The following is a 26,013-nucleotide window of genomic DNA, read 5'->3' on the forward strand; positions in this document are numbered from 1 at the left end:
CACTTGTTGGGATGAGCACTAGGTGTGGTACGTAAGCGATGAATCAAGGGAACCTACCCCCGAAACCAAGAGCACACTGTATACACTGTATGTTAGCTAACTTAACAATAAATTACATATAAACCCCTCCCCCCGCAAAAAACCCCAAAAAACCAAAGAAACTGAACTTAGGTTCAGCCTTCCCGATCTCAACGAATGACAACTTCATCCTTCCATTTATTCAAGCCAAGACTGTGGGGTCAACCTTGACTCTTTATCTGACCCATAAGCAAATCGTCTTAGTGCCCACTCCAAGATAAAAGCAGTATCTGGCCACTTCTCACCACCCCTGGGTTTCTGCAAGGTTCTCCCTGACGGCCTAGGAGCTGGTTCCCATTTCCTCTCTTTTACAAGATTTTTTTTTTTTTTTTCAACGTTTTTTTTTTTTTTTTAATTTATTTTTGGGACAGAGAGAGACAGAGCACGAACGGGGGAGGGGCAGAGAGAGAGGGAGACACAGAATCGGAAACAGGCTCCAGGCTCCGAGCCATCAGCCCAGAGCCCGACGCGGGGCTCGAACTCACGGACCGCGAGATCGTGACCTGGCTGAAGTCGGACGCTTAACCGACTGCGCCACCCAGGCGCCCCTAGATTTTTTTTTTTTTTAATGTTTGTTTTTGAGAGAGAGAGTGCAAGTGAGGGAGGGGCAGAGAGAGAGGGAGACACAGAATCTGAAGCAGGCTCCAGGCTCTGAGCTGTCAGCACAGAGCCCGACTCGGGGCTTGAACCCACAAACGTGAGATCATGACCTGAGCAGAAGCTGGACTCAGCCACCCAGGTGCCCCCCCCCCCATTTCCTTTCTAACCTCATCTCCCACTACTCTCTCACCCCTGGCTCAGGGTGTAATGGCCACACCAGCCTCCACAATCAGGCACATTCCTGCCCAGGGCATTTGCTTTAGCTGCTTTCTGCCAGGTGCTCATGCGTTGTTGGGGCAAAATCCATCATCAGCTTTGTCTTCCTTCACATCCCATGTTTTCAATGAAGGTTCCTCTGACCACACTTCCCCATCAGGAGCCTGATCCCTCCTATTTTAACCCACCCCCCCCCCCCCCGCCCGGCCACCATGGCACTTATCAGTGACAAGTTACATATACATTTGCTTATTATTTTTCATATGCACCATGTTTCCTCCTATGAGTATAAACACTACAAGGTCAGAAGTCTCTGTTTAGGTCACAGGTGTGACTAGCACACAGCCAATGCTCATAAAGTTATGTGTTGAGTGAGTGGACGAGATCTAATTTTCTCACCTACAAAATGGGCCTCATAGGACCCCCACCCTGTACGGCTTTTTGAGGATTACGTGAGAAAAAATTCAAATTCCCTTTGTACAGCAGGGTCACCTAATCTCATGGAGGACATTAAGGGCAGATTCTGAAGGAAATATTTCAGTGGAGACCTAATGAGCAGGATTAGGCTCATGGGGTAGAACGTTCCAGAATAGCTTGAGAGAAGGTATGGAGCAGAAAGGCAGAATGGTGAGACAGGCACAAAGCTGACAGAGCAGACCGTGTGATGGCTGGAGAGCAGGGGGTGACGGGCAAGGAGGAAAGAGGAGGCCACAGAGGCTGGGTCCTGCAGCTTTGGAGACGACCGTGAGGGTTTGGCAGGGTCTGGTCTGGACAGTGACATAGTCACGGCTGCCCACAGGAAGAGCCACTCTGGCCGCTGTGCTGAGAATGGGTTGGTGGGGGCAGGCAGACCTGGGTAGGTGGGGTGCCACCCACTGTGATGGGGGGGCAAGACAGGGGAGGGGAGGCTGATGTGGGGTGATGGCAGACACCCCGGAGCAGACACAATCAGGTGTGGGTCCCAGCTCTGGCGCCTCCTTGCCCTGTGGTCTTTGACAAATAAATCCACGGAAGCCTCAGTCTTCTCTGTGAGGCCAAGAGAAGAGGGTCTGCTCAGCTGGCTTGTTCTGAGGTTTAGTGATCATGTCCTAAAGCATTCTCTGTGCAGAGTCTGTCCCACAGTCCTCGCACTCTCGTTCAAGTGACGATCTGAGATTTGTCCCTCACTCAAAGATGTTTAATGGCCCATTCTTTTCGTTAGTAATTAATTACTCAAACTTAATAGCATCGACTGTAATGCAATGATGGTATCATTTTTCTAAACAAGTAGAAATACGCCAGGCACTGACATAGGTGCTGGGGAGCCAAAAGCCCTAATCCCAAGCCTCGGTCACTCCCAGCCTCCAAGGAGACAGCTGCCAACACTGGATGGCAGTGAGGCCCGAGGTGGAGGCGGCACGGTCACCTGCCAGGGACCACGTCCCTTCCACAATCAAATCAAGCTTCGCGCTGTGCCATCTGGCTGTTTCCAGCCTACCTCTCTCACCGCGTCCCGCCTGCCCCAGTCAAGCTGCGCGCCTTGGGTTTCTCTTTTTTGTTGGTTTCATGTTTCCAAGCCTTTGTACAAGTTGCTCTCTTCATTGGAAATGCCTTTCCCACTTTTTTTTGGTAACCACTGCTTGCCCTATGGGACACTCAGAATCCAGCCGACGTCACCTTCAGAAAGCCTTCGTTGACCCCAGCTCAGGGTTAGGTGCTGCCTTAGTGTGGGGCTGGTCACGGCACTAACAGTCCGGTCACTGCTGACTTCTCTTTCCCATTTGTTCTGGGTCTTGCTCTTCTCTGTGCCACGGGAAGTTCCGCGGCCTGACTACTCGGTGGGTCTAGTCTGATCACTGGTGGAAAGGCTGCAAGGCTCAACAAGCAGATGTTGCTGGCGGTCGAATGGCCACACTGTGTCCAGTATCCCCATTGCAAGGACTACAAGGGTCTTCATTAATCAATTTCTGTATCATCCCAGCTTCCACTGGCACATGCCATCTCTATCCTTACAGCAGGGGAGGAGGAGAGGAAAGGGGAGGGGAGGCCCGGGGTCCCAAACATGATGGCCCAGAACATCCTGAGGGTGAGGAGAGGCAAAGGGTCTGCTGTCTGCCTGGGGAGCTGGGTCCCATGTGGGGTGCCCTTGACAACACACTGGCATCTGGTTTTCAGGGTTTGTAATGTTCCTTTCTGAAAGTGGGCAGCCACGCTGGGAGCCCGACTGCCGCAAATACTCAGGACAGCTCACTGTCTCCTTAGGAGCAGGAAATCTCCAGAATGTACCCCTAGGTATTGAACTCACAGAGCCCACTCTTCGGTTCCAGAAAGAGCTGAGACGGAGGCCCGGTTTGTAAGAAATCTGATTATTCAAATTTATTACCATCAAGAATTATGCAATGATGCTGTAGTTTTCTTAACAAATAGAAAACAGACTGTGTACAACAGTGGACTCTACAGCACTAGCATCCACAAGGTAAAAATGAATGTTTCATCCAACATTACCAACCCTGGATTGTTGATCTTGACTGAGCCTAGCTAGATCTGGGGACATGTGCTCCACATCCCTCAGCTAAAACAGCTATGCACCCTTCCCCGCCCCCACTTACCTACCTAGATAGTGCTGCCCAGAGGAAGAGGCCCTCTCCCTGCCCCTCAGCAAGCCAAGATAATAAGGATCGAGTATAGTACCATTGAGAGAAGTCCAGTAGTCTTGCCACATTGGTTTAGGAGGGCATCTTGAAGGAGTGGAAAAGAGCGATTCTCAGGGGCTTTGAAAACAGCTGCAAACCAGGGAGAGAAATCATCTGGCCCTGCTCTGAGGACAGACATGTGCTACCAGGCCCACTGGCCTGGACCTGAAGGGCCAGCTGTGCCCCTGCTCGGCCCTGAGGTGTGCGGGGCGTGGTACACACCCTGACCTGTGTCAGTCACCTTGGCCCCATGGCCAGATCCACAGCTTACCAACACCACGCCGTACCCGCAATGCTGGGGACAAAAGCAAGGCTCTGTGGGCCCAGAGGTCAGTCTGGCAGCTCCCCTGGGAAGCCCAGGAACACAGAGCTGCCTCCCCTCTTGGGGTTTTGAAGCAGAGGCCAGGGGGATGACTCTGTGTTTTTCTTGGTGGGTTTTTTTTTTTTTTTTGGTTTTTTTTTGGATTTTTTTTGTTTTTTTTTTTTCTTTGTGTTTTTTTTTAACCTTTGCAAACACGATGGTGATGAGGAACGCCTTGCCAGGCTCCCCGAGACACGTCTGTGGTTCTGGGCTGTGAATGTTACACACACACACGGGAATAGACAACTGGGGATGAGTGTTTCCTATCTCCTCCCCGCCCACCACTGTCTGTGGGGCCTAAAATAAGGCTCTGAAGGAAAAACAAAACAAAACTCAAAAAAAGAATTGTGTTTCCCTGCATTTGGCTGAAACAGGATCTTGTCTGAACAGCCGGAAGAGCAGCTGGACCGGTGATGCCTCCCAGGCCCACGGCTGGGCCCGCACTTAGGCTGGTGGCCCCAGCTCCACGCAGAGGAAGGCATGTTCTGTCCTTCAGCAGCAAGACTCATACAGAAAGAAGATCCAAAACGAACTCAGAAAAGAAAACAAACTGAACCCCAACCCCCACAGCGGCCCATTCTGCAGTTAAGGATTTGCAAAAGGAAAATCAGAGGGAAGAGGCTAGAATCCCTCAGTCTACCCCACTTAACGTATAAAAAAGGAGACTTTGTCTCCATCCCCACCCCATGAAAAGAAGCATGAGAAACGCGGCGGCAGCGGAACAGAGAGCTCGAAGCAGGCTCCGGGCGGGCCTGGTGGACAGAGACGGGCCACGGCACCTGCCTGCCGGCCCACCCACTCGCCCAGGGGTGGTCTGGGCTCTCCATTTGGTGTGGCAATGTTCCTGAAACGCTGTGACCCCAGTGGGCTGTGCTCTGCCAGCAACAGCATCCGTGCAGGAGGGCTAGACGATGGTCGGTATGGCTCAGAGGAGCTGAGTCCCCTCCGGAGCCCCAGGCAGGGGCGGCGGAGGAGAGGGGAGCGGTAGTTACGTTGCATAGTGGTCAAAGCTGCCAAGGTACTCCAGGGCCGCACGATAGCACAGCTGGTACTGGTCCTGCCGGAACAGGGGACTGGTATGAGTGGAGACTCCCGACACGCTGCCAAGGGCACTCACACTGTAGCTGGTGGGCCACAAGCAGGTGCTAGACACAGACATCTGCCCCAAGCCGTGTCCAGAGAGCCTGGAGGAGCCTCCGAAGGCTCATCTTTCTCCCCCGGTGCCCCATACTTACCTGCTCCCCCAGCCCCCACAGCCACCTCCATCAAGTTTATCTGCTCCTAGAGCGTGCACTCCATAAGGACTCTGGTCCAACCCTCGCCGGAAACCCGGCACTCTGCTAGTGCTCAGTGCAGAGCTGCTGAATGAGAAGCGGGTTCCACTCATCCTACTCCGGCACCTCAGGCCGAGCAGGTAATGGTAAATGCTGGCGGCGTGTACATGTGAGGAGCCTGGCCTGTGCACCGGCCAGTGGGCCCGCCTACCTCCGTCTGCACCATGGCCGGGCGCTGTGTGCGTAGGGTCTTCACGGTCTGGAACATGTCGACCACGCCCTCATAGCGCATCCGCTCCAGGACGATGCTCAGAGTGATGAACACCCCAGTGCGGCCCACACCGGCACTGCTCAGGGACAGCACTGGATCAGGGATCCCGCCCACCAGGCCCACAGTCACCCCCCCTCCCCCAGCCCTCCACGGGGTCAGCCCGACCTGCAATGCACCGTGATGGGCCCGTCCTGCCCGAACTGCTCCTTGGTCTTGTGCACCTGCCCGATGAAGTCAATGAAGCCCTCACCCGTCTTGGGCACGCCCTGCTCGGGCCAGTCTGTGAACTGGAACTGCCGGATCGTCCTCGACTGCCCATCCTGGGAGAGGCGGGTAGGGAACAAGTACGTCGCTTGTTCCCCACGCTGCAGCCCCACCAGGCCAGGAGGGCAGGACAATGACACAGGGTGTGTACCCGTGAAATTACGACACCTGAAGCCACCCTGGGAAATGCATTCACACACACCTGCGCCCTCACCTCAGACTCCTGCAGCCTGAGCCAGGGCGCCATGCAGGCAGCCACCACCCCACGTGTGCTCGGGAAATGTCGTAGACATGCTTTCACGCAAAGGTACACGCTCCCCTCTCCACACTTACCCGGGCATCCGTGACCTTGAACTCACGCAGGATATACTGGGGCATGTTGTACTCAGCCATTGGGTCAACAACAAAGTACTGGTAGCGAGCAGAGCGCTCTGCTGGCCAATACTGGTGGCATTTCTCCTGTGGACAAAGGACCCAGCCCCCATGATCAGGCAGGGAGGAGTCAGGGAGGAGAGCCCCGGGTTTCAGAGAACTCTGAGGTAGGGCACCTCAGGTGGTGAGGAAGGGGTCCGAGGGCCTGGGTGTGAAAGGAGGGAGGGGTGAAGACGTGGCCGGCGTGCTCCCAGGCATGGCAAGGGCCCTGGGGTGGGGGTAGGGTGGTGGGCTCACCCTGCCCATCTCCCGAAGCCTCGTCAGCATGACGATGATGGTGGAGTTGTGCTCCCATAACATGCGCCAGAAGTCCTCGGTGCTCTCTGCCAGAGGCCCCTGCGTGGCGATGTAGGCCTTCTGCTGTCTGCAGTGGACACAAGACCGGACATGCCGGAGGGGCTGCCGCCCCTCGAGTCTCCCTCAGACTGTCTAGTCCCTTGAAGCCCTGCCCAGATTGACTACCCCTCCTCCAGGAAGCCCACTCTGATCTTCTGGCCCGGCCCTACTCTGCTGGGCCTCCAGCTAGCCAGCTGCAGGCCTGTGCACCCGTGGGGCGTGGTGTGCAGTCACGGGCATGCTGACCTATAGCCATCCAAGAAGCTGGCATTGATGTAGTCAGAGCCTTCCACACCACGGATGGGCTGCAGACACACGCGGGTCAATTCATAGGGCATGATGTTCACCAGGCGGTTCTTGAACTTGTTGCAGGGGAGGTTGGCGCTAATGAAGCGGGATGTGTGGGCCTTGGAGCTGGCCAGCAACTAGACAGAGGAAGGGGCTGGTCAGGCCTGGCCTTCTGGGGAGATCATCCCCATGACCCAGTCCAGGCCCCTGCGCCCACCTTGAACTCGAGCTCCATAGCGGTCACACTCTCCCCGGGAGGCACTTGGCCCAGCTTCTGGATGTGGGCATACAGGCTGCGGGCAGGCACCTCCGTGTGTCCGCACGTGGCGGCTTCCAGCAGCGCCTCGTGGATGAACACATACTGGTCCTCTGTCTGCACCATATAGTTCCGCTGCGATCGCATGCATGTCACATGGCCATAGATGTCGACCGTCTTCTCATGCTTCATCCGCTCCAGCATGGCATCGATAACGATGAAGCAGCCCGTGCGGCCCACGCCCGCGCTGCAGGACACGGGCTCGGCTTGGGGCAGAGGTCCACCCCACCTCCCACCCCACCCCTCTGGTGGCACTCTACCCCCTCACCTGCAGTGCACCACCATGGGCCCTGCATCGAGTGGGTTGCAGGCCTTGACCCGCCGCAGGAAGGCCAGGATGGGGGTCGGGTACTCGGGAACCCCGTGGTCTGGCCAGGCCATGAATTGGAACTGACGCAGCTCCCGCTTCTCACTGGAGCCACTCTGGGAAGAAAAGTGGGGGCAGGTGATGTCACAGGGGGAGTATGCTGAGGCCAGACCTGCTGCTCTCACCGGACTCAGAAGCCATGCGGGGCGGAGTGAAGGAGCTCGAGGCGCTCTTTGCATTCATCCCACCCGCAGCCTTGGCTGCCACGGGGCACTCGCACACCTCTAAGCCCCGGCTTCCAGCACTGAGTTCCCGCTCGCCCGTCCCCAGCACGCTTAGCTCACGCTGCTGTCTGGTAGGGCCCGGGTGGGGAACGAGTACCAGGGCAGGGCCATACCTTGTGGAGTGCAAAGGTGCGTACGGTGTATGTGGCCAGCTCCACTGTGTCCAGCAGGGACACCTGAATGAGGCCGTAGGTCTCGGTGCCCCGGGCTGGCCAGTACTGGTCGCACTTCACCTACAGGGGGACAAGTGGGGCAGGTGCAAGGGTGCTCAGAGTTGCCCAAAGGCTCAGACTGGCAGGGGCCCCAGGGGCAAAGAAGGGTGGGAGGTCTAGCTTACTTGGCTGCAAGGCCCCCCCGCCCTGACCTCTCAGATCTATTGTGCCACCCTCTCACCAAACCGTATCAGGTTCTCGTGCTACAATGCCATCCCTACCCGAGCTGGGAGAATGAGGGCCGTAATTGAAAATTATTTATTCATGACCAGATCACACCAGGCACATTTTCTGCCAAATTTACCCATAAGGTTTATGCGCCATTTTCAAGCTCTGTAAATTTTACGTTCCAGTCAATGCTTTGCAGTGCAAAAGCAGATAACAGCAGCTCTTTGCACTAATTAACTTAGGAGATGTGTTAATGCCCCAGGAACACTCCAGCATCTGGGGAACATGTGAACATCTCGGGAACATGCTAGCAACTGGGGAACATATTAACATTCTTGGAGAATGACAGCATCTGGTACAACATGTTAATATCCTAGGAACCTGCTGGTGACTAGGGAACACGCCATACCCCAGGAATACCCAGCAGCTAGGGAACGTGGGAACACTCCGAGAAGACAACAGCACTTGGTGCGTTCCTTGAGGAACTTTGGACAGAGACAGAAAAAGGTGCCTGAAGTCACCTGGAGGCTGGGTGTTTCCCACCCCACCTCCTGGCAGGCCCCTGCACCGTCCTACCCGGGACTTCTCCTCCAGCCGTGTCATCATGACCACAGTGGCCGTGCGCTGTTCCCACACCATCCGCCAGAAATCGCCCATGGTCTCAGGCAGTGGGCCCTGTGTGGCAATGTAGGCATTCTGTTTGCGGTAGCCATCGATGTAGTTGGCGTTGATATAGTCACTCCCTGGGACACCTATGGGCACGAAGGGACATGGGAGAGCATTATCCCAGAGCCCCCCGTCCAGCCCACCATCCCCTGGTGCACCCCTGGGACTCACGGGCCTCTCGTACAGGATGGAATGTCACCCCAGCCAGCAAGGAGGAGAGCAAGGGGATGGGAGGGGGCGCTGCCCTTGGCTCACCATCGATGGAGGTAAGGATGACCCGTGAGTGGTCGTAGGCGATGACATTTGCGTAGCGGTTCTTGGGCTTGTTCACCTCCAGGTTTGAATTCTCCCATGTGAACTGCTGTCCAGGGTCAATGGACTGTAGGAAGTGGAGGAGGCAGGTAGAGCAGAGTAAGAGCTGAGGTCTCCCTACTGCCCCCAAGACCCAGACTGCCAGGTGGTGGCCACATGCTGCTTTTCCTCCTAGGCCACAACCAGCTCCGTGCCCCCAGCTGTGGAGCTCAGAGGCTCCCACACCACCTGTCAGGTAGGTGACGAACAGAGGCCCTTCTGACCATGGCACCAAATCCCCTTGCCTGGTAGAGTGGTCGGGGTGGGGCAGAGGCAGAGGAATGTCCCTCGAGCCCTGCACCCAACTAATGAAATGAGTACAGACCAAGAGAGAGCAATGGTAGCCAGCCATGCAGTCCCCGACATCGTTGGGGCCTCTGGGCACCTGCTGCACCACCCTGTCCAGCTCTCCTTCCTGCAGGCAGGGCACAGTGCTCCTCGGGGTTCACTCCCAGGCCTTTGCACTCTGAAACCTTGCGGGGGGCCCTCCTTTGCCCGTGGGATCTTGCACGCACAATCTGGAGCTGCCCACTACCCCGGCTGCAGCCTGGGCTCCCCGAGCTCCCAAGCTGAAGTGAGTGGCCAGCAGCCACCTGGGGGTCCCCCAGGCCCTGCCATCTCAACCCTTGCCAAGCGGAGCTCATCAGCTTCCCTCTATGCCCGGCTCTGCCACTGGAACACCATCTCGGTCAAAGGCACCTTCACCCCTTTACCCCCAAACCCTGGCCAGAACCCTCAAGCCATCCTCAAAAACCCCTCCGTGCCCGTCCCCTCAGTCACTGTGCCCTTGTGCTACCCCGCCCCCGTGGCTCTCTTCCACCTGCTGCCACTGGCCTCAGCCAGGCCACTGCAGCCTAGACTCGGGTATTTCCCTCTTTGCTTCTGCCCCACTCTGACTTACTCTGTCCTGGAGCCAGAACAATCCTCAGAAAATGCAGATCTGATTATCCATTTCCTGCTCCAATGCCTTCCACGGCTCCAAATCCCCACAGACGATAATGACCGTAACAGCTGAGTCTCCGTGAGAACTCACCGTGTGCCTGGCACTGTTCTAAGCACTTTGCATGTATTCCCTCACGTAAGCCTCCTATGAAGCAGGCTCTATTATTATCCCCCTTTTACAGAAGGATACGATCCAAAGTTCCCAGCAGAGCCCACGATGCCCGCCATGTTTTGGCGCCAGCCTACTACTCTCCACACGACAGCAGGCACTGTTTCTTTGAGACATTCTTGCCCACCCCACCCCTCAGCCTGCCTCGGTGCCGTCAGCCTACTTTCTCTGCACATTCTGTCATATTTAATACTAGGGTATACTGTCATATTCAATGTCGACTATCTGTCTGAGCTTGTCTCCCCCACCGGTTGAGCTGCCTGAGGCATTTGTATCCATGTTCCCAGTATTCAGCACGGGTAAGCGCTCGACAGCGCGTAATGACTGACGGACTGACTGACCGACAAAGGTGACAGGGCTATGGGATTCGGGCTGAGGGAAAGCCCACAGCAGGCCTAGGCAGGCAGAGAAGGCTTCCTGGAGGAGGAGGGAAAGCTCACACTCGAGAAGTGGGCAGAAGGCGCGAGGGGGAACACCGTGAGCCTAGACAGTGAGATGCAGAGTCTCGTGGCAAGGAAGGGCCGGTGTGGGACACGGGACTGGATGAGTGTGGGCAGAGACTATGGAAGGCCCTCCTGGCCAGGTCAAGAACAGGGAGCATGATTCATCAATCTTGGTACCTTTGCAGCAGGGACTTATCGCAAAGCAGGCTGCAGTGGGTGCTCTACAGGTAGAGGCGGTATGCTCTCCTCGCAGCAGACACGTTCAGCAATTTGCCTGCCAAGCTCAATTTCCTCTGTGGAAACCTGGCCCACAGCCCTCACAAGGGGAATCCTGGGACCCCAGGGTACCACGCACAGCCGAGGGCGGACGTCTGACTAGAGGGAGCAGACTTGCCGGCTGGGCTGAGCCAGCCCATCAATCACCTATCCATTCATCATTGATCGAGGGTGAGTCCTGGGCCAGGCCTGTGCCAGGAGCAGGGGCAACAGCGGGACAGGACCCGACGAGGCAGAACGACACCTCTGTCTGTGCTCCTTAGAGGAGGGGAGGCTCTCCTTTATCGTCTCCTTCTCTAGCAAATCCTTCCCCCAGCCCCCGACCAGCTGGGCTGCCTGGAAGCCCTCAGACCCCAGAAGCTGAAGTCGGGGCCCCAGCAGCTAGGAGCGAACAGAGTGAACCAGAGTGAACAGAGTATGTGGAGGGCTGTGAGCAGGAAGGTTTGTGCAGCCTGAGCGGCGAGCCTCGAGTCACCCAGCTGTCCACTCTGTGACCTGTGCGGCTCTGAGAACACACGTGAGGGTGTGCGTGAGCAGGACACAGGCTGTCAGGCAGGCCTGGGTCTGACTGCCGGCTCCACTACACATCAGCTACTTGACCTCGGGCAAGTCACTTCCCTTCTCTGCGCTTCAGCTTCCTCATCTGTAAGATGGGATAATAACGGTACCATTTCATACTTCGAGGAAAACAGGATGAGAGGGCACATGAAAATTGCCCAGTCTGGTCTGGCCTGAGGTAACCTCTTGATAAATGAGCTATTACTACGTGTGTGTGTGTGTGTGTGTGTGTGTGTGTGTGTGCGCGCGCGCGCGTGCGCGCACGGCCCTCTGCTTCTGTTAGCATGTGGGCACGTGTCTGAGTGTCCAGACTTAGGGTGCTTAAAAGGGCCTCAGCCAGGCCTGGCACCCAAAGAGCTGAATTCCCTACTTGCCACTGCTGATCCCTCCAATCTGTACTCTGGGGAAGCCTGGAGCCGCCCACCCACAGCTGGGGCCCGAGGCAGGGCAGGAGCTGGCACGGGGCTAGGCCTGGAGCAGGCACATGGCAGGGGGTACGGACGTCTCACCTCATACTCCTGGGAGAACTTGAGGCCATCGTTGGCTTTGAGGCGCTCAATGTTGTCTGCCAGGTCAGTGATGGGGATGGGCGGGTGGTCTCGCATACCTGGGGGCGGAGGCACATAAAGGCAGAGTCAGCGTGAGGCCTGTGCGGGGTGGTGGAGACAGCCCCAATCCATGTATGTGCACACGTGAACATGTGTGACCATGGAGCACTCGGCACTGGTGGCATGGAGACGGCAGCACATGCGGCGACAGGATGGTGGAGCACACAGCGGCCAGAAGGTGGGAGAGGACAGAGGGGAGTGTGTGTGCTGAGAGCACGTGTGGGCATGTGCGCAGGGCATGTGTGCGGGACACGGCGCTGAGTGGGGGCACCAGGGCCTTGCCCGGCGGGTTCTCAGGGATGCCAGGCATCCTTCCTCCTGGGCTGGGGCTGGAAGCCCAGGTTGGGGGGTGGCGCAGCTGCACACCTGCCCCACAGGCCCGGCTTGTGCACAGCCCTCCTGCCCCTCACTGGCGCCAGTCACTGTGGGAGACTGGGTGACGTCATCGTCTCCACACTGAGCGTGTGGATGGAGTGGACGCAAAGTACAGAGACATGGCAGAATGACCCAGAAGAATCTAGAGAGAGAGGCAGAGATGAGGAGGGAGATGTGGAGACAGGAGAGGCACCCAGAAGGGGGTCAGACTGGGACTGGAGGCTACAGAGGCAGAGAGACAGGGCCGGGGCCAGAGGTAGGGAAGACAGGACTGGAGGGAGCTGGGGAGAGAGGTGGAGAAGGGGAGAAGAAGAGAGGAGAGAAGGGAAAGAATCTAAGGAAGGACGGTGGAGGCGACGGGGTGAGAAAAAGTTGAAGGAAACACACAGAAGCCAGAGTAGCCCCCGGAACTTGGAAAACTAACTTGAGATATTCGGGCAACTGGGGACACTGGAACCTGCAGAGAAAGAAAACACAAAAGATAGCGGGGCACGAGAAGAGAGCCCATCGACCTTCTCTGGTTACAGGGGACACGTGGAGGGGCTGAGGGGGGTGGGCAGGCCCCACCACGGGCCCCTGCTGCCTCCCGGGGACACAGACCCATCTCCCACCCAGAGCGGAGCGCTCCCAACACCCGGGGGTCTGGACAGCCTTGGGGGCCCCTTTTTAAGACTGAATCCTATCCAACCAACCCTCATCCCCACTGGTATCAAAACCTGACCTTGGCTATTTTCAGATGGGGAGGAGAAAGGGGAGCGTGCTGCTTTCGTATTGAGAGAGGAGGCATGTATGGCCAGAAATGACAGGGTAAGTCTGCACGAGGAGGTGCAGGAAACAACTATATATTCTGTGGGTATGAAAACTTTTCAGAATAAAGACTAAATTATAGGAGTAAAAAAAAAGTTCACTCAAGTAAAAAAAACAAAAAACACTAAGAAAACTTGCCATGCCCCTGGTCCCTCTGTCCCTTCTGATTCCTGGTTCTCTCAACACTCTGGGGACCACCGTGTCCACAGAGATGCCTCTCCCCACTGGCAGCCCCATTTCCTTGAGCTCTGCATCTCTGGGGGCTCATGGCCGGCCCCATTCCACAGTCCCTTCTGAACGCCCTCATCCTCTGCACTTGGCCTTTACCACATCTACACACTTCGTTTTTATCCCTCCTTTCCTCCCAGATCTCTGCAGCCACAGTGACTCAGGATCAGGGCCCTGGGCTCCTAGCTGCTCAGCAGTCCTCCTGGGCATATCTGCTCAGTGCCCACACCCAGGCCATGCCTTCCCTGCTGTTCTGACCACTTTCTTCTCATTGTGGAGAAAACCGAGCCCACCAGCCTAGAACCCCGGCTTCACCCGCCTCCTGTCCTCTGCTGACCTGAACGCAGGAAGGCATGGCCACACTGCTCCCCTGGGCTATGTCACACCCCTCCCACTTGGGCCAGGGGCCTGAAGCCAGCTTCTGGGTTCTTGTCCCACAGCTGAGTACCCTTTACCCCTGCATCGATGGATCATCACCGGTAAGCAATTTCCATATCGGTTAAAAGAAAAATCCCTCTTCAAGCCACACCTCTCTCCTCTCCTGCTGTGGTCCTGTCCATCCTATCCGTCACACCCTGGCCTCTGGAAGGGGTCTCTCCACCTGCTCACTCCCCACTCACTGCTCCTCAACCAACCGAGATGCTTCTGCCCCCAGGACTCGGCCACCATGCTCTCTCTCTCCACAGTCCCAACTGCCAAAGCCAGTGGTCCTCCTGGGTGCACAGCCATCCCCAGCCTTGGCTTCAGGGACACTCCACTCTTCCCATACCCTGCCTCCTTGGCTGCTCCTTCTTAATCTCCCTGGCTACTCTTCATTCATCGTTTCTCAACATTTCACCTCCTACTGGCTGCCCCCCCCTTCCGTTCTCCGGCTTTGGTCACTGCAGGCCGCTTGGCACCTCCTCCCACGTCCGTGGTTTCAGGCGGACGGGGGTGTGGAGGTCCAGACCCACAGGCCCAGTTGCCACCCGGAACCCCCTCCTCATTGTTCAGCCATAAGCCCGAGCCCTGCCATCTACTTCACGCTTCCTAAGACTGCCCTCCACCCCCACAGCCACCCTCCTCATGCACCTTTCACTTACTCCCGGGGCCTTCCAGGCTCCCCATTTCTCTCCTCCAATCTGTCTTCCGCACAGCAGCCAGAGCGAGATTTCCAAATCACAGTTCTGACTCTGTCGCTCCCCTGCTGAAAACGTCTAATGCCTCCCTGGTGCTCTCCTGATGCAGTCCAAACCCCTGAGCCTGGCGCTCAGGTTCCTTTGTGATAGACCTCTGCGTACCCTCCAGTCTCATCCGTGGGCTTTCAATACCTCAACTCCAATGAGGCAGGACACCCAGTGTCCGTATGCTGACTCCGCAGGACTATTTCCAACGAAGGGAGCTCCCTCCCATTTGCTTGACTCACGCCCACATGGCTCAGCAACCCCTCTCAGAGGGGGCTTCTCTGCCCTGCAGGCCCCCTGGCATCCTGGAGCATGGATTCCTCACAGATATGATTCTGCTGGGTCACAACAGCCCACTAGGCCACCCGGTTCACTTGCTCTCAGGACGCAGGACTTTGGAACTCAGTCACCATGGTGTTGAGGGAGCCCAGGCCACAGAAAGAGGCCGCGTGTGGTCGTCACAGATGACAACCCCAGGTGGGCTCATGGCTGACTCTCGCACCAACACTGAGTCTTCAGAATTCAGAGGACAGGAAACTTTTCCATAAAAGCCAGACAGTAAATATTCTTGGCTTTGTGGATGTATGGTAGATGCTACTTAGCTTTACCTTTGTAGCGTGAACGTAGCCATACATAATTCATAAATGAATGAGTGTGGCTGTGTTCCAATAAAACTTTATTTGCAAAAACAGGTAATGGACCATATTTGGTCATGGGCCAAAGTTTGCTAACCTTTGCTTTAAGTTTGTATTTATTTATTTTGAGAGAGAGACAGTGTGAGCACGAGCAGGGGAGGAGCAGAGAGAAAGGGGAACAGAGGATCTGAAGTGGGCTCTGCGTCGACAGCAGAGAGCCCGATGTGGGGCTCAAACCCACAAACCGTGAGATCATGACCTGAGCTGAAGGCAGACGCTTAACTGACTGAGTCACCCAGGCGCACCATTCCCCGCCCCCCACCTTTTTAAAGTTTTTATTTATTTATTTGCTGACCTTTGCTTTAAATGATTCTAGCTCTCAGACTCCAAGTTTTCCAGGTGAGGGCCCAGACATTCTGGAATAGAGACAAGCTGTTCCTGCTATACTCTTATCTGAATTTCTAATTCACAAAAACTATGAGGGGTAACACATAATTATTTTTTCAAGCCATTAAGTTTTGCAGTACGTTAATATGCACCGATTTAACTAGCTCACATATACACAAGCCCTGTATGTATGTTAGTTCACTCACTCAACTCAGTTGTCTGTGTGTCCATTTTACAGGTACCCAATTAGAGACCACTGTGTGCACAGTACAAGGGATGACAATGAACAAGACACAGTTCATGGTCCCACAGAGCTTGGATTGTCATTGAGGCAATTCTAGCCCAGTGTAAGAGGAGTCATAGTGGAAGAATCAGAGAGGTTCTGGGAGCCAGGGGAGACCCCCAGGCCTATGTGGGGGCTGGGGCAGGTTGGGAAGCTTCTAGGGGACGGGTCTGAGCTGCATCTACTGGGGCACAGGGAGGGAGTGACACCTTAGAAAGAGGAGACAAGAGAGCCATGCGTAAGTGGCTGGAGAAGGAAGGCAGATATAAAGCCCTATGTGGGGTCCCTGTGCTCACACCGTAAATCTAGGTACCCTATCCTACCCCAAATGACTGATGGGGCATTTCCTACCAACACACCCCTCTTTGGGGCAGAGGAGACAAAGTGCAGGTGCAGAGGCTGGCCACCTTGTGGCTGGGATGTGGGCTATGTGAGGATCCTTAGCCTATATTTGGAGGCCTGACCCAAGGTAAGGCAGGACCTGAGTAGCTGTTGGATATAGAAGCTTCTGTCACTTCAGTGAAGTGAATGGGTTCAAGAAGAGGGGCAGAAAGAAGAAACAGGGATAGGAAATGGGGGCATGAGGCTAGAGTCTCTTGGTAGAGACTCCAGCACCTGCAGGCCCGGGCTGGGGGGCAGGTGGGCTGGAGGAGCCGCCCTACCTGGCGTCTGGTAGTTGAGCCGTCGCATCTCCACGGGATCTGAGGAGTGGGCCAGCAGGGAGTCCTTCAGCCCGATTGACTGCTCGTCCTTGGACGATGGCGAGTGGGTCCTCTTCCTGAAGAGGCAGAAGGATGATTGGTGAGAACTTGAGGTCCAGGTGGAGGACAGAGATGGACGGCATGGTTGGCTGTGGCAGAGCCCCTGTGTGTCCGGCTTGGTCCCTCCCACTGCCCCACCCTGGGGTCTCTGAGCGCAGGGGAGCCAGTGGCAGAGCAGCTTTAACATGGAGAACACAGGGTGGGGCGGGTGGGGACACAGAAGGACTGGAGAGTGGACAGAGGGCCAGTGCAGCGAGGGGGAAAGGGGTTGCAAAGGCTGGTGGCACCTTCCAAGAGGGGGGAGGTCACCACTGGGCAGTGGCTGCTGTCCCCAAGGCCACCACAGCTGAGGCAGCAGGAGCCACCAGGAGTAAACATGCAAACAACACGTACGATACACAAACATCACAGAGAGCTGGGCCCCGGATGTCTGTCTCTCGGTATCAGGGTAAATGTCCAGAGCACCAGGGGAAGGACGGGGAAGGCGTCACCCTAGCTGGGCGGAGTCCTCCCTCATCGGCCTCAGTTCCCCCGTCTACAGGGACAGGGTCAGAGACAGACCACGGGGTCTAGCTGCTGACAAGCATCCAGGGGCTGCTCCCGCTATGTGCACGCGGGTGTTTGCATAAGTGTGAACGAGTGTGTAGAAACACACACGTCCCCCTGCCCTGCAGCCAGTGCTCTCTGCACATAGGTCTCCTGCAGCACTCAGGTAATCTTAGAGAACTGGTTGCTGGTAGAAGGCTCTGGTGAGCTCGGAGTCAGTCTGTGCACTCCGGGGAAGCACTAAAGTCTGCACTATGCTTGTGCCCTGGGGAAGGGGCATCCCCTGTGCAGCGTACAAGTCGAGACAGTGACAGAGCCCACCCCAGAGCCTGCTGAGCCGACCAGACAAGCATAGGCCAGGAGGCTTCCGGTCAAAGCACCGCCCCTCCCTGCTGGGCCCAAAATGTGCACAGGGATAAGGAGTGAATGGGGAGGCGTGTGAAGAGAGAAGGAACGAGTCCTACCTTTCTTGTTTACTAGGTCCCGAAAGACAGGCAAGGACAGAAGAGAGGAACGGTCATTGTTTCCACCAAGCACTCAGGCCCTCTCACGACATGGGGAGATGCTGAGGGACCTGTTTACGGCACCTATACGGCCTTCACAGGCAGGGGGTTGGCTCTCCTAACAGACACCAGGACCCAGACGGGATGGAAAGGACACTCCTCAGGGTCCACCCCCCACTAGTCTCCATGCCCTGGACCAGGAAAGCCTGTCCCTATTCACCCTGGGAGGAAGGAATGAACTCTTCAGGAAGGAGGCCCTCGGACCAGGTCAGGGACAGGGGAGAGATGGGACACAGAGCACAGGAACTCCTATGTGGAGACGTGTTCAGACATACAAACCGATGTGTGCTCACTGACAAACGTTCGTGAACGAGCCTTATGGGCTCAGCAGTGTGGTGGCTGCTGAAACACAGGCCTAGTGATGTGCCCAATGAAGGGCAGAAGTAGGGACCTGGGACAGCCTTGTGGGCACCAGAGCCGGGAAGGGAGTCTTTTTTTTTTTTTTTTAAAGTAAGCTCTATGCTCAACATGGGGCTTAAACTCACAACCCCACGATCAAGAGTGGCAAACTCTCTCAACTGAGAGCCCCTGGAAGGGAGTCTTGAAGGACGCAATGACAGCAGCCTGATGGGCACGAGTGGGAAAGCTGCAGAATGGAGGGGGCACAGCCCCGGCCAGCCAAGCGAACTGCATCAGTTCCGTGACAATGTTGGGAATGGGACCAGACTGGTTAGCCAGGCGTTTGTCTGTCAGGTTAGAGAGCTCATGCTTTACTTCAGGAGCCACTAAAAAGTTTTAAACTGAGGGTGACGAAGCTTTGGAAGTACCTTTCAGGTTGGCAGGGGGATGGGTAGGAGGGGAGGCTCTAAGAGCAGGTGGCTACTACTAGCTGAGAGAGAGCACTGAGGAACACCGTTTACCAGGTCCCCAGCTGTGCCTGGACATGCACCGTCTTGTGAGGAGCCTACTGGGAGTGGAGGAGGAGATGTAGCCATCTTTAGGACAGAACTCCCGGGAGACCAGGTGGAGTGAGGGAAGAGGAGGGCTGAAGCTGGCCCCCAGGTTTCTGACTGCCAACTAGTCCCTCGTGGTAGGGACTGCAGGGGAAGAAGGTTAAGGGGAAGGTTCAAGACACGCTGAGTCTGGGACTACTGGGGATGCCGTGGTTACAGCAGGTGTTCAATAAATGTGTGCCAAATGAATGTCTGTGGGTACATGGGCCCGCAGCTGGGCCTGGACCTCTCTAGGCCTAAGCGGGAGAGCCAGGCTGGGGAGTCATCTAGGAATGGCGTCAGAGGAAGTGCTGAAGGTAGGAGACCAGGAGAGGGCGGTGTCCTGAAGCTTAAAGACAGACATGTTCACACCCACCGAAACAGAGAGACAGATGGACACACGTGCCCAGGGATGCAGGTGAACCAGCCCTCTGTGAAGCTGTGGCTCCTCGTCACACCTAGGCTAACATACACGCGTGTGCACACACACTGCTTCTGCTCTTGTGGGCTCCCACTGAGCCCAGGGGCCGGGTGCAGGCCGCTGTGGCTGCCCTGTACCTGCGCGAACCATGCCGGGAAGGACCTGAGAGTCCAGGGGCAGGTGGCTGTCTCCTGGGGTGCTGGGTGCAGCACTCACCTCTTGAACAGGAGGATGGCGATGACAATGAGGATGATGAGGATGACTGCCAGGACGGGGCCTGTCACCCACAGCATCTCAGGCTCCTCCTGCTGCTGGGCTGGTGTCACCTGGACCACGATCTCATCGGAGTAGGGGCTGGAGGCATAGCGCTTCTGTGGCCCAGTGGAGGAACAGCATGGGCGGTGAGTTCAGTGTGAGGTCCCCCACCCTCTGCCCACCAAACTTGGAGAAAGGGCTCTGGGGCTGGGCTATGCTGGGCTGTAGCCAAACAGGCCGACCTGAGCCTGGCCAGCTGACCGAGTCCCTAGGGCTAGATTACGTCTGGCCTTCTGGGTCCTAGGGGCTGACGTCTTTTGAGATCCCCTAGTGCAGGTCTGGGGTCTCTGGGGCAGCCCTAGGGCTGGGATCTCATGGTGTTTGAGACTAGTCTAGTCTCGGGGTACTGAGAGCCCAGGCGGCTCAGGCAGACCTGGTCCATGGGTTCCTTCAGGGAGGCGAGCACAAAGCACTGATAGCTCAGGTCCGGAGACAGGGGCCGGTTGTAGAAGCCCCGGTAGCTCTTCTTGTCCCCCAGGGTGAAGGTCTCAGGGAGCACGTCCACCTGAGCAGCCACGTACGGCTTCAGCCGCTCTGCCTGTCGCCGACGTCGCCGTTCCTCACTCCCCTGCTCGATGGCCTCCAGAAGCTGACAGAGCAGAGCACAGGAGTCACGCCGGACCTCAGACCACGTGCCCCTGGGCCTGTGGCCTCAGACATCTTCTCCTGGGACTGAGACTGAGGCTCACCGTCCACATAACAGGCCTGGGCCCGGCCTGGCCCACTGCCCTCACGGAATAATGCCACACACGGGCACAATGCCACTCTACCCTGCCAACCCAGTGAGGAGAGGCCCTCTGGGTAACCTGCCCCTCACTCTAACCAGAGAGGGCTGGCTCCACACCTCTGTGAGGACAAGGGATTCCCAACATGCCGAGGGCTCTACTCTAGCCTCTCGGGACTGCCCCAAGTCTACAGGGCTCAGGAACTTCTAGACCCGTACAGGGGTCTCTGCTTCTTCCTGTCCTGAGGGATCCTCAGCAAATCCCTCTAGGGAGTCTCTGCAAGCCTTCCAGTTTCCTGGGAAACTCCCAGGGGGCTGCTTCAGAGTCCCAGAGAGGACCAGGCTTCCAGGCAGAGCAGCCAGAGAGTGAGTCCAATTTGGGGGAGAAACTGGGGCCACAGCCAAGCAGAGCAATGGGGCTGTCATTGCCAGTGCCCCGTCCCATCGCAGGCACCTCGTCCAGCTCTAGCTCCTCGGGTGTGCTCCATCTCGGGGCCAGCATGCTCCCGCCCACACGGTCGATGGGTACCACCACGATGTAGAACCACCTAGGCGGGCAGAGCGGGAATCAGGCCTGTCGTCACCCACGCGCCCGTCGCCAGTCCTGCCCCGCCCCCACCCACGGCCTCATCTGCACACCTGATGAGGGTGCTGTCCTGCACGTGGGGCATGGAGAGGGTGAAGCGACCGTCCTCTATGTAGGCGGAGGCAGGCAGTGGCTTGTGCGGCAGGAGGTCCGGGGCCGTGCGGATGGACACGAGGTGCTGCAGGCCCCCAGCGCTGCTGCCGCGGTTCATCAGCACAAATGAGTACTCCGTGTTCGGCTGCAGGTCTGCGATCAGCTTCCGCATGGAGTGCCCGTCCACCTCCACACTCTGCCCGTTGTACAGAATCTGTGGGGGAGAGGGACAGGCAGTGCGCTGGGGTGAGCCCCCCCACCCCCCACCCCCCACCCCCCACCGTGGGCCTACAGGGCACAGAGTGTGCATCCACCTGACCGGGAAGCCGCGCCACAGACGCCCACACCTGGGACTGGCGTGACGCCCTGGGGCAGGCCGGCAAGTGTGCCGGGCTTGGCTGGCCGTAGCCCTCACCCACCTTGAAGGGTACCGTGGACTTGTAGGAATCAGGGACCTCCCAGCTGAGCAGCACAGAAGTTTTCATAGCAGCCGCCACACGGAAGTTCTTGGCGAACACTGTGGAACACAAGGAAGGGCGGGGAGTCAGCCGTGGCTGTGTAACCGGGGGCTGGGGCGAAGGGTTCCCTGCCAGGAAGAGATGCTGGCCAGGGCTGAGGGTCCGGAATGGCTGCGGAGGCCAGGTACCCCACTCCGAGCCAGCTTCAAATCCCATAGCTCGGCTCTCAGCCCAGACTCCTCTTCACAGGGAGGACTGAGCTGGGCAGATGCCACAGGACCCGTGGTCAGGATCTCCAGAGGTGCTGGTCAGTGACCAGATGTCAGTGGGATTCAGTCATGAGAAGCACGTGACCCCACGCCAGAGCACGGTGGAGCATGCTCACTAGAAGTCAGTGGGTCATGGCCCCAAGAGATCAGTGTCCCACACCCAAGGATGGTGATGCAGTCAAGAGATCAGTGGGTCAAGGTCACGAAAGATTGGAGTCACACAGCAGAGGTCAGTAGGTCAAGGAGAGCAGAGGTCAGGGGTCGCACACTGAGAATGTGGCGCCTGTTCGCTAGAGGTTAGTGGTCATGGTCATGAGAGATTGGAGGGTCACACAGCAGAGGCTGGTGGATCACAGTCGCCAGAGGTCAGTGGGTCAAGGAGAGCAGCCAGAGTTCCCCAGGCGCAGCCACATGCCCGCGGCACACACCTTGCTCCACGGGCATGGTCCGGGACTGGATGCTGGGGCTGAGTGGGCCGGCGCCTTTGCTGGTACGAGCGCGGACCTTGATGTCATAAGTGGTATCCGGCTTGAGGCCGGACAGTACCAGGTGGGTGTCAGCAGTGATGTTTTGTAGCTCCTGCTGGCTGTTGATGTCACGGTACACCACGGAGTAGTTGGTGATGCGCCCGTTCCTCTCCGCCAGCACTGGGGGGTCCCAGGTCAGCTCCGTGGTAGAGGTGGTCAGCCCTACCACACGCAGGTTTTGGGGGAAGCCGCTGGGTGCATCCTCAGGAGTGGTGATCTCCTTCTCGAATTCCTCTCCGGGGCCAGCCCGGTTCTTGGCAGCAAGCCAGAAAATGTAGGTGGCCCCCTTGTGCAGGCCGATGACTGTAAAGTGCTGGTCATCTTTGCCAAAATCCATGATAGTGGGCTCTGCCTCGTCGGCACGGCGGTACCGCAGTCGGTAGCCCAGCAGTTCGCCAGGCAGCTCCTTGGGAGGGTGCCATTGCAGCAGGGCGGTGTTCATGGCCGTGGCGCTGACCATCATGGTGGGCCGGCCTGGGACTGAACAACCACGCGCTGGGCTCTGGCGCTGCCCGCCCTGCCGCACCACCCTCGGCTCTGTCCCCGACCCCGCACTCACCTGCCCCGGTCGTCGCCACAATTTTGGGCTTGCTGCGGGCACCATCCCCCTTGGTGGTGTAGGCGGCGACAGTAATGGAGTAGGTGGTCTCTGGGGTCAGGCCGCTGATGGTGGTTTCCTAAGAAGGAGGAGGGGCCCAGTCTCATCACAGAGGAGCCAGGAGGCCAGCCCGTGCCAGCCACCTGAGGACCTTCACCGGCAGGGAGCCTCCGGGGCACACAGGGCCAGAGGTCCCGGGGTGTGGGATGCTGGGCGATGCTGGACTCTGCTGGATGCGGGGCAGGCAGGTGGGATGTGTGCCCAGGAGGACCCCACCTGTCCCAGGAGCTGCACGCCTGGAGCAGACAGCTCACCCTTCCTTTCAGATTAGAACAAAGGGCTACACTGTTCCTCCACTCCACTGCGCTGCGAGTGACCCCTCAGGAGGTCTGTGTACACATGACACACAGGGCACAGAGCTCCGCACGCACGGGGCACCTTGCATGACTCTTGGCACGCACATGCACGCAGCCTACAGCTTCTCTTGTAGGAGGGCAAAGGGCTACCATAGTGCACGCGTGCACACACCACACCCACACCCACACCCACACCCACACCCACACCCACACCCACACCGACAAGCAAGGTGCAGCGGGCCAAGGTGCTGCCCTGCAGGACCCGGCCAGGACCCCATCTGGCCACATGTAGGAGTGGGCTCTGTGACTACCGAATGCCTTGCAAATACGTTGTGAGAAGGGAAGAAAGATGAGGGAAGGAAGATGAATAGGACAGGAAACACCCACCCCAGGGAACGTACTTCCCCATTGTCCCCAGTGATACCTAAGAAGTCAGCCAGGGCAGTGTCTCCCAGCCTTGGCAGGCCCTGCCTACATGCCCATCTCCAGCCAAGGCATCCTTTCCAGACATGCGGAGAAACACCACAGGAGGCCAAGCCACGCCACACGGGGAGAGTGGGAAGAAGGGAGGGGACCACCGTGCAGTGGGAACAGAGCTGTCACCACCAACCCTGGTGTCCCTCCAGCTCTGAGTGGTAGGTGGGGCCCCCCGCAGCCACCACCAACCCCTCGCAGACACCCTCCTGCCCCGGCTGGAGGGTGTCCCAGGGCTGGGGCTCCAGAACGCACCAATGCCGGAACCAGCTCCCCAGGTTTCCCTCCCAGCCTGGGCCCAGGAGCAGGTGATTTTTCACTCCAGGGATCAATAAGGCCTAATGATCAGGATCGGATTTAACTCCATCCCTGTCTGGCCAGAGCAGGGGCCAGGCCCTGGTCGATCACAAACACTGGCCCGAAATTGCTGCTCGACAGGCGAGAAGTAAGGATTAGAGGAAATGCCAATCGCTGCTCAGCTCGCCGCTTGAGTCTAAACGCCAATTTTCTCTGGAGGTGGCTGGTGGCCTGTGGATCTCGGCGGCTCAGGCTGGGGGGAAAGGCGGGGGAGGGGAGTGTCCCATGAGCCCAACCTGACCCAGGTCTCGCCCGCGCTCGCACACCTGTTACTTACATAGTCCTCGGACTCCTCTGGCCGCCACTGACCGCGGGAGGGAGAGAAAGGGAGACAGGATGTGAAGGACTCTTGCTGGAGGGGGCCCGGCCCAGCAGGGCAGAGGGAGGGCAAGGGCCTCTGAAATGCCCATGGGGGTAGCACCCCAAAACCACTCCCCATCTGGAGATCCCAGCCCATGCCGTAAGCCAGGGCCGAGGAGGGGAGGGAGACTAGGAAGCACACAGACTGAAGAGGGAGGGCTCCTGGGCACGGGAGGGACCAGAGAGCGCCACCTATAGGTGCTTTGAGGGAGAGGCTGCCAGACAAGGGGTGAAGAAACCCACTCCTTTGGGAGCAGGGCGACTGTATCCGAAGGTCCTGGCCTGCGGCTGTTGTCATGGTATGATTATTCAGCGTCTCCTTTCACTCTCAGTTGGGAGACAGATTATACAGTTTTCCCAGGCAGGAGGGTGTCCCAGGAATAGCGAGAGCTATACTGGGGTAGGGCGATGGGGGCAGGCTGGCCAGCAAGATGACGGAAGTGTGAATGCCAAGCTTGGAGTCTAGGCCCTTCCCCATAGGCACAGGGGGAACAGTCAGACCCCTATTCCTTCCTGAGGGTGCCTGAGATCTTATTATGGTAGCAAGGCATGGTTCAGGGCTGGCAATGTCGCTGTTTCTTGGTACGTTCTTCTTTAGGCCGTGATGCATGTAGGTGGAGGGACTGAGATGTCTGCTCTGTGGTCTGGGGACACGGGAGGACTGAGGCTGGCTGGTGTCCAGCACAGCAAAGGGAGATGGCCCATGACATCTTCAGGCTAGAGCAACCAGAGGGTCCTCTGGCCCAACCACCCTTAAAGTGCTGGTCCAACCTCTGTCCACTGACTGCGGTCCCTCTTGTTCTGAGAAAATCTGTTGGAAAGGCCTTGCAAGGAGCATGGGACAGAATATGGCAGGAGGCCATCAACAGGTCCCTACTGGCCACGGACACTTTCAAAGGTATGGCTGGGCCCGCCTCTGCTCTAGGTTCCTTGTCTCGGAGCGGGGGTGGGGGGTGGGGGGGTGGGGGGGGAGACTCTCGCTGTCCAAGCCAGGTCTGGGCAGGAAGGTCTTCACAACGCACCTCTCCCACGTTGGAGGCAGAGTGAGGGCAAAGAAGGAGAGACAAAGCAGATGAAGCACAACGGAGGGAGAGAAGACAGAAGGGAGCAGTGGGAAGGAGAGAGGAGAAGAGGGCGAGGCAGGCACAGGCAGTGAGAGGAGACACAGAGAGGGAGGAAAAACATCGAGTGAGAAACAGACAAACCCGACATGGAGACACACATAAAAGGAGACAGGTCTGGCTACACACTCGAGGGGGGCAGGACCCTCATGGTTTTTCCAGAACTGATGGGGACCCTGGGCTAAGCAGATGGTGATGTTGGGTGAAGACGGACAGGCTGTGGTGTCCCTGACAGGGTGGTCGGAGGACAGCTGGGCCCTGTGGCTGGGCTGGGGACCAGGCCCCTCCATCTTCAGTTGGCTTTCCTGGAGCTCGGGTTTACCCCCGTCATGATATGTTTGAAACCAGATGGACAGTGTCCCTCCTCCTGTAGCCCAGCTCCCTTCAAACCACTTGGAACCAGAAGGGGGCACCTGAAAGGGTGGCTCCAGAACCCCACTGGCTGCAGCTGTGCCGCTGGCCCTCTAGGATGGGAGGGGCTGGAGGGAGCCCATTCCGGGGATGTTTCTGGGTGGGTGTGTCTGTGGAGGCTCCAGGAGGAGTCCTCAACCTGCCCCAGGAATGCAGGCGGGTGCACATGTC

The 26,013-nt window shown here is 57.5% G+C and overlaps 1 protein-coding gene across 17 annotated transcripts in view; it reads right to left on the reverse strand.

Annotated features, from left to right (window-relative positions):
• Positions 1-3,223: 3,223 nt before the first annotated feature.
• PTPRF (protein tyrosine phosphatase receptor type F) overlaps positions 3,224-26,013 on the reverse strand; it is an 87,866-nt gene continuing 65,076 nt past the window's right edge. For 6 of the 17 annotated variants that reach the window (XM_053896373.1, XM_053896340.1, XM_053896342.1 and 3 more), the window contains 22 exons: positions 24,228-24,254; positions 22,725-22,842; positions 22,067-22,645; positions 21,331-21,428; positions 20,872-21,125; positions 20,687-20,780; positions 19,882-20,097; positions 19,410-19,564; positions 16,633-16,748; positions 12,892-12,924; positions 11,994-12,091; positions 9,001-9,124; positions 8,656-8,831; positions 7,813-7,932; positions 7,377-7,531; positions 7,010-7,295; positions 6,751-6,929; positions 6,406-6,532; positions 6,070-6,195; positions 5,638-5,792; positions 5,413-5,548; positions 3,224-4,984 (listed from right to left, as the gene is read on the reverse strand). In XM_053896373.1, coding sequence (XP_053752348.1) covers positions 4,916-4,984; positions 5,413-5,548; positions 5,638-5,792; positions 6,070-6,195; positions 6,406-6,532; positions 6,751-6,929; positions 7,010-7,295; positions 7,377-7,531; positions 7,813-7,932; positions 8,656-8,831; positions 9,001-9,124; positions 11,994-12,091; positions 12,892-12,924; positions 16,633-16,748; positions 19,410-19,564; positions 19,882-20,097; positions 20,687-20,780; positions 20,872-21,125; positions 21,331-21,428; positions 22,067-22,645; positions 22,725-22,842; positions 24,228-24,254 — 3,441 coding nt within the window. In that variant the 3' untranslated portion in view covers positions 3,224-4,915. The remainder of the gene's footprint in view (positions 4,985-5,412; positions 5,549-5,637; positions 5,793-6,069; positions 6,196-6,405; positions 6,533-6,750; positions 6,930-7,009; positions 7,296-7,376; positions 7,532-7,812; positions 7,933-8,655; positions 8,832-9,000; positions 9,125-11,993; positions 12,092-12,891; positions 12,925-16,632; positions 16,749-19,409; positions 19,565-19,881; positions 20,098-20,686; positions 20,781-20,871; positions 21,126-21,330; positions 21,429-22,066; positions 22,646-22,724; positions 22,843-24,227; positions 24,255-26,013) is intronic. The other 11 variants (XM_053896379.1, XM_053896386.1, XM_053896382.1 and 8 more) reach the window with 5 other exon arrangements.

This window comes from Panthera pardus, unplaced genomic scaffold (genome assembly GCF_024362965.1).
Source record: "Panthera pardus isolate Hobbes unplaced genomic scaffold, ASM2436296v1 HiC_scaffold_11, whole genome shotgun sequence".
NCBI classification, from domain to species: Eukaryota; Metazoa; Chordata; class Mammalia; order Carnivora; family Felidae; genus Panthera; species Panthera pardus.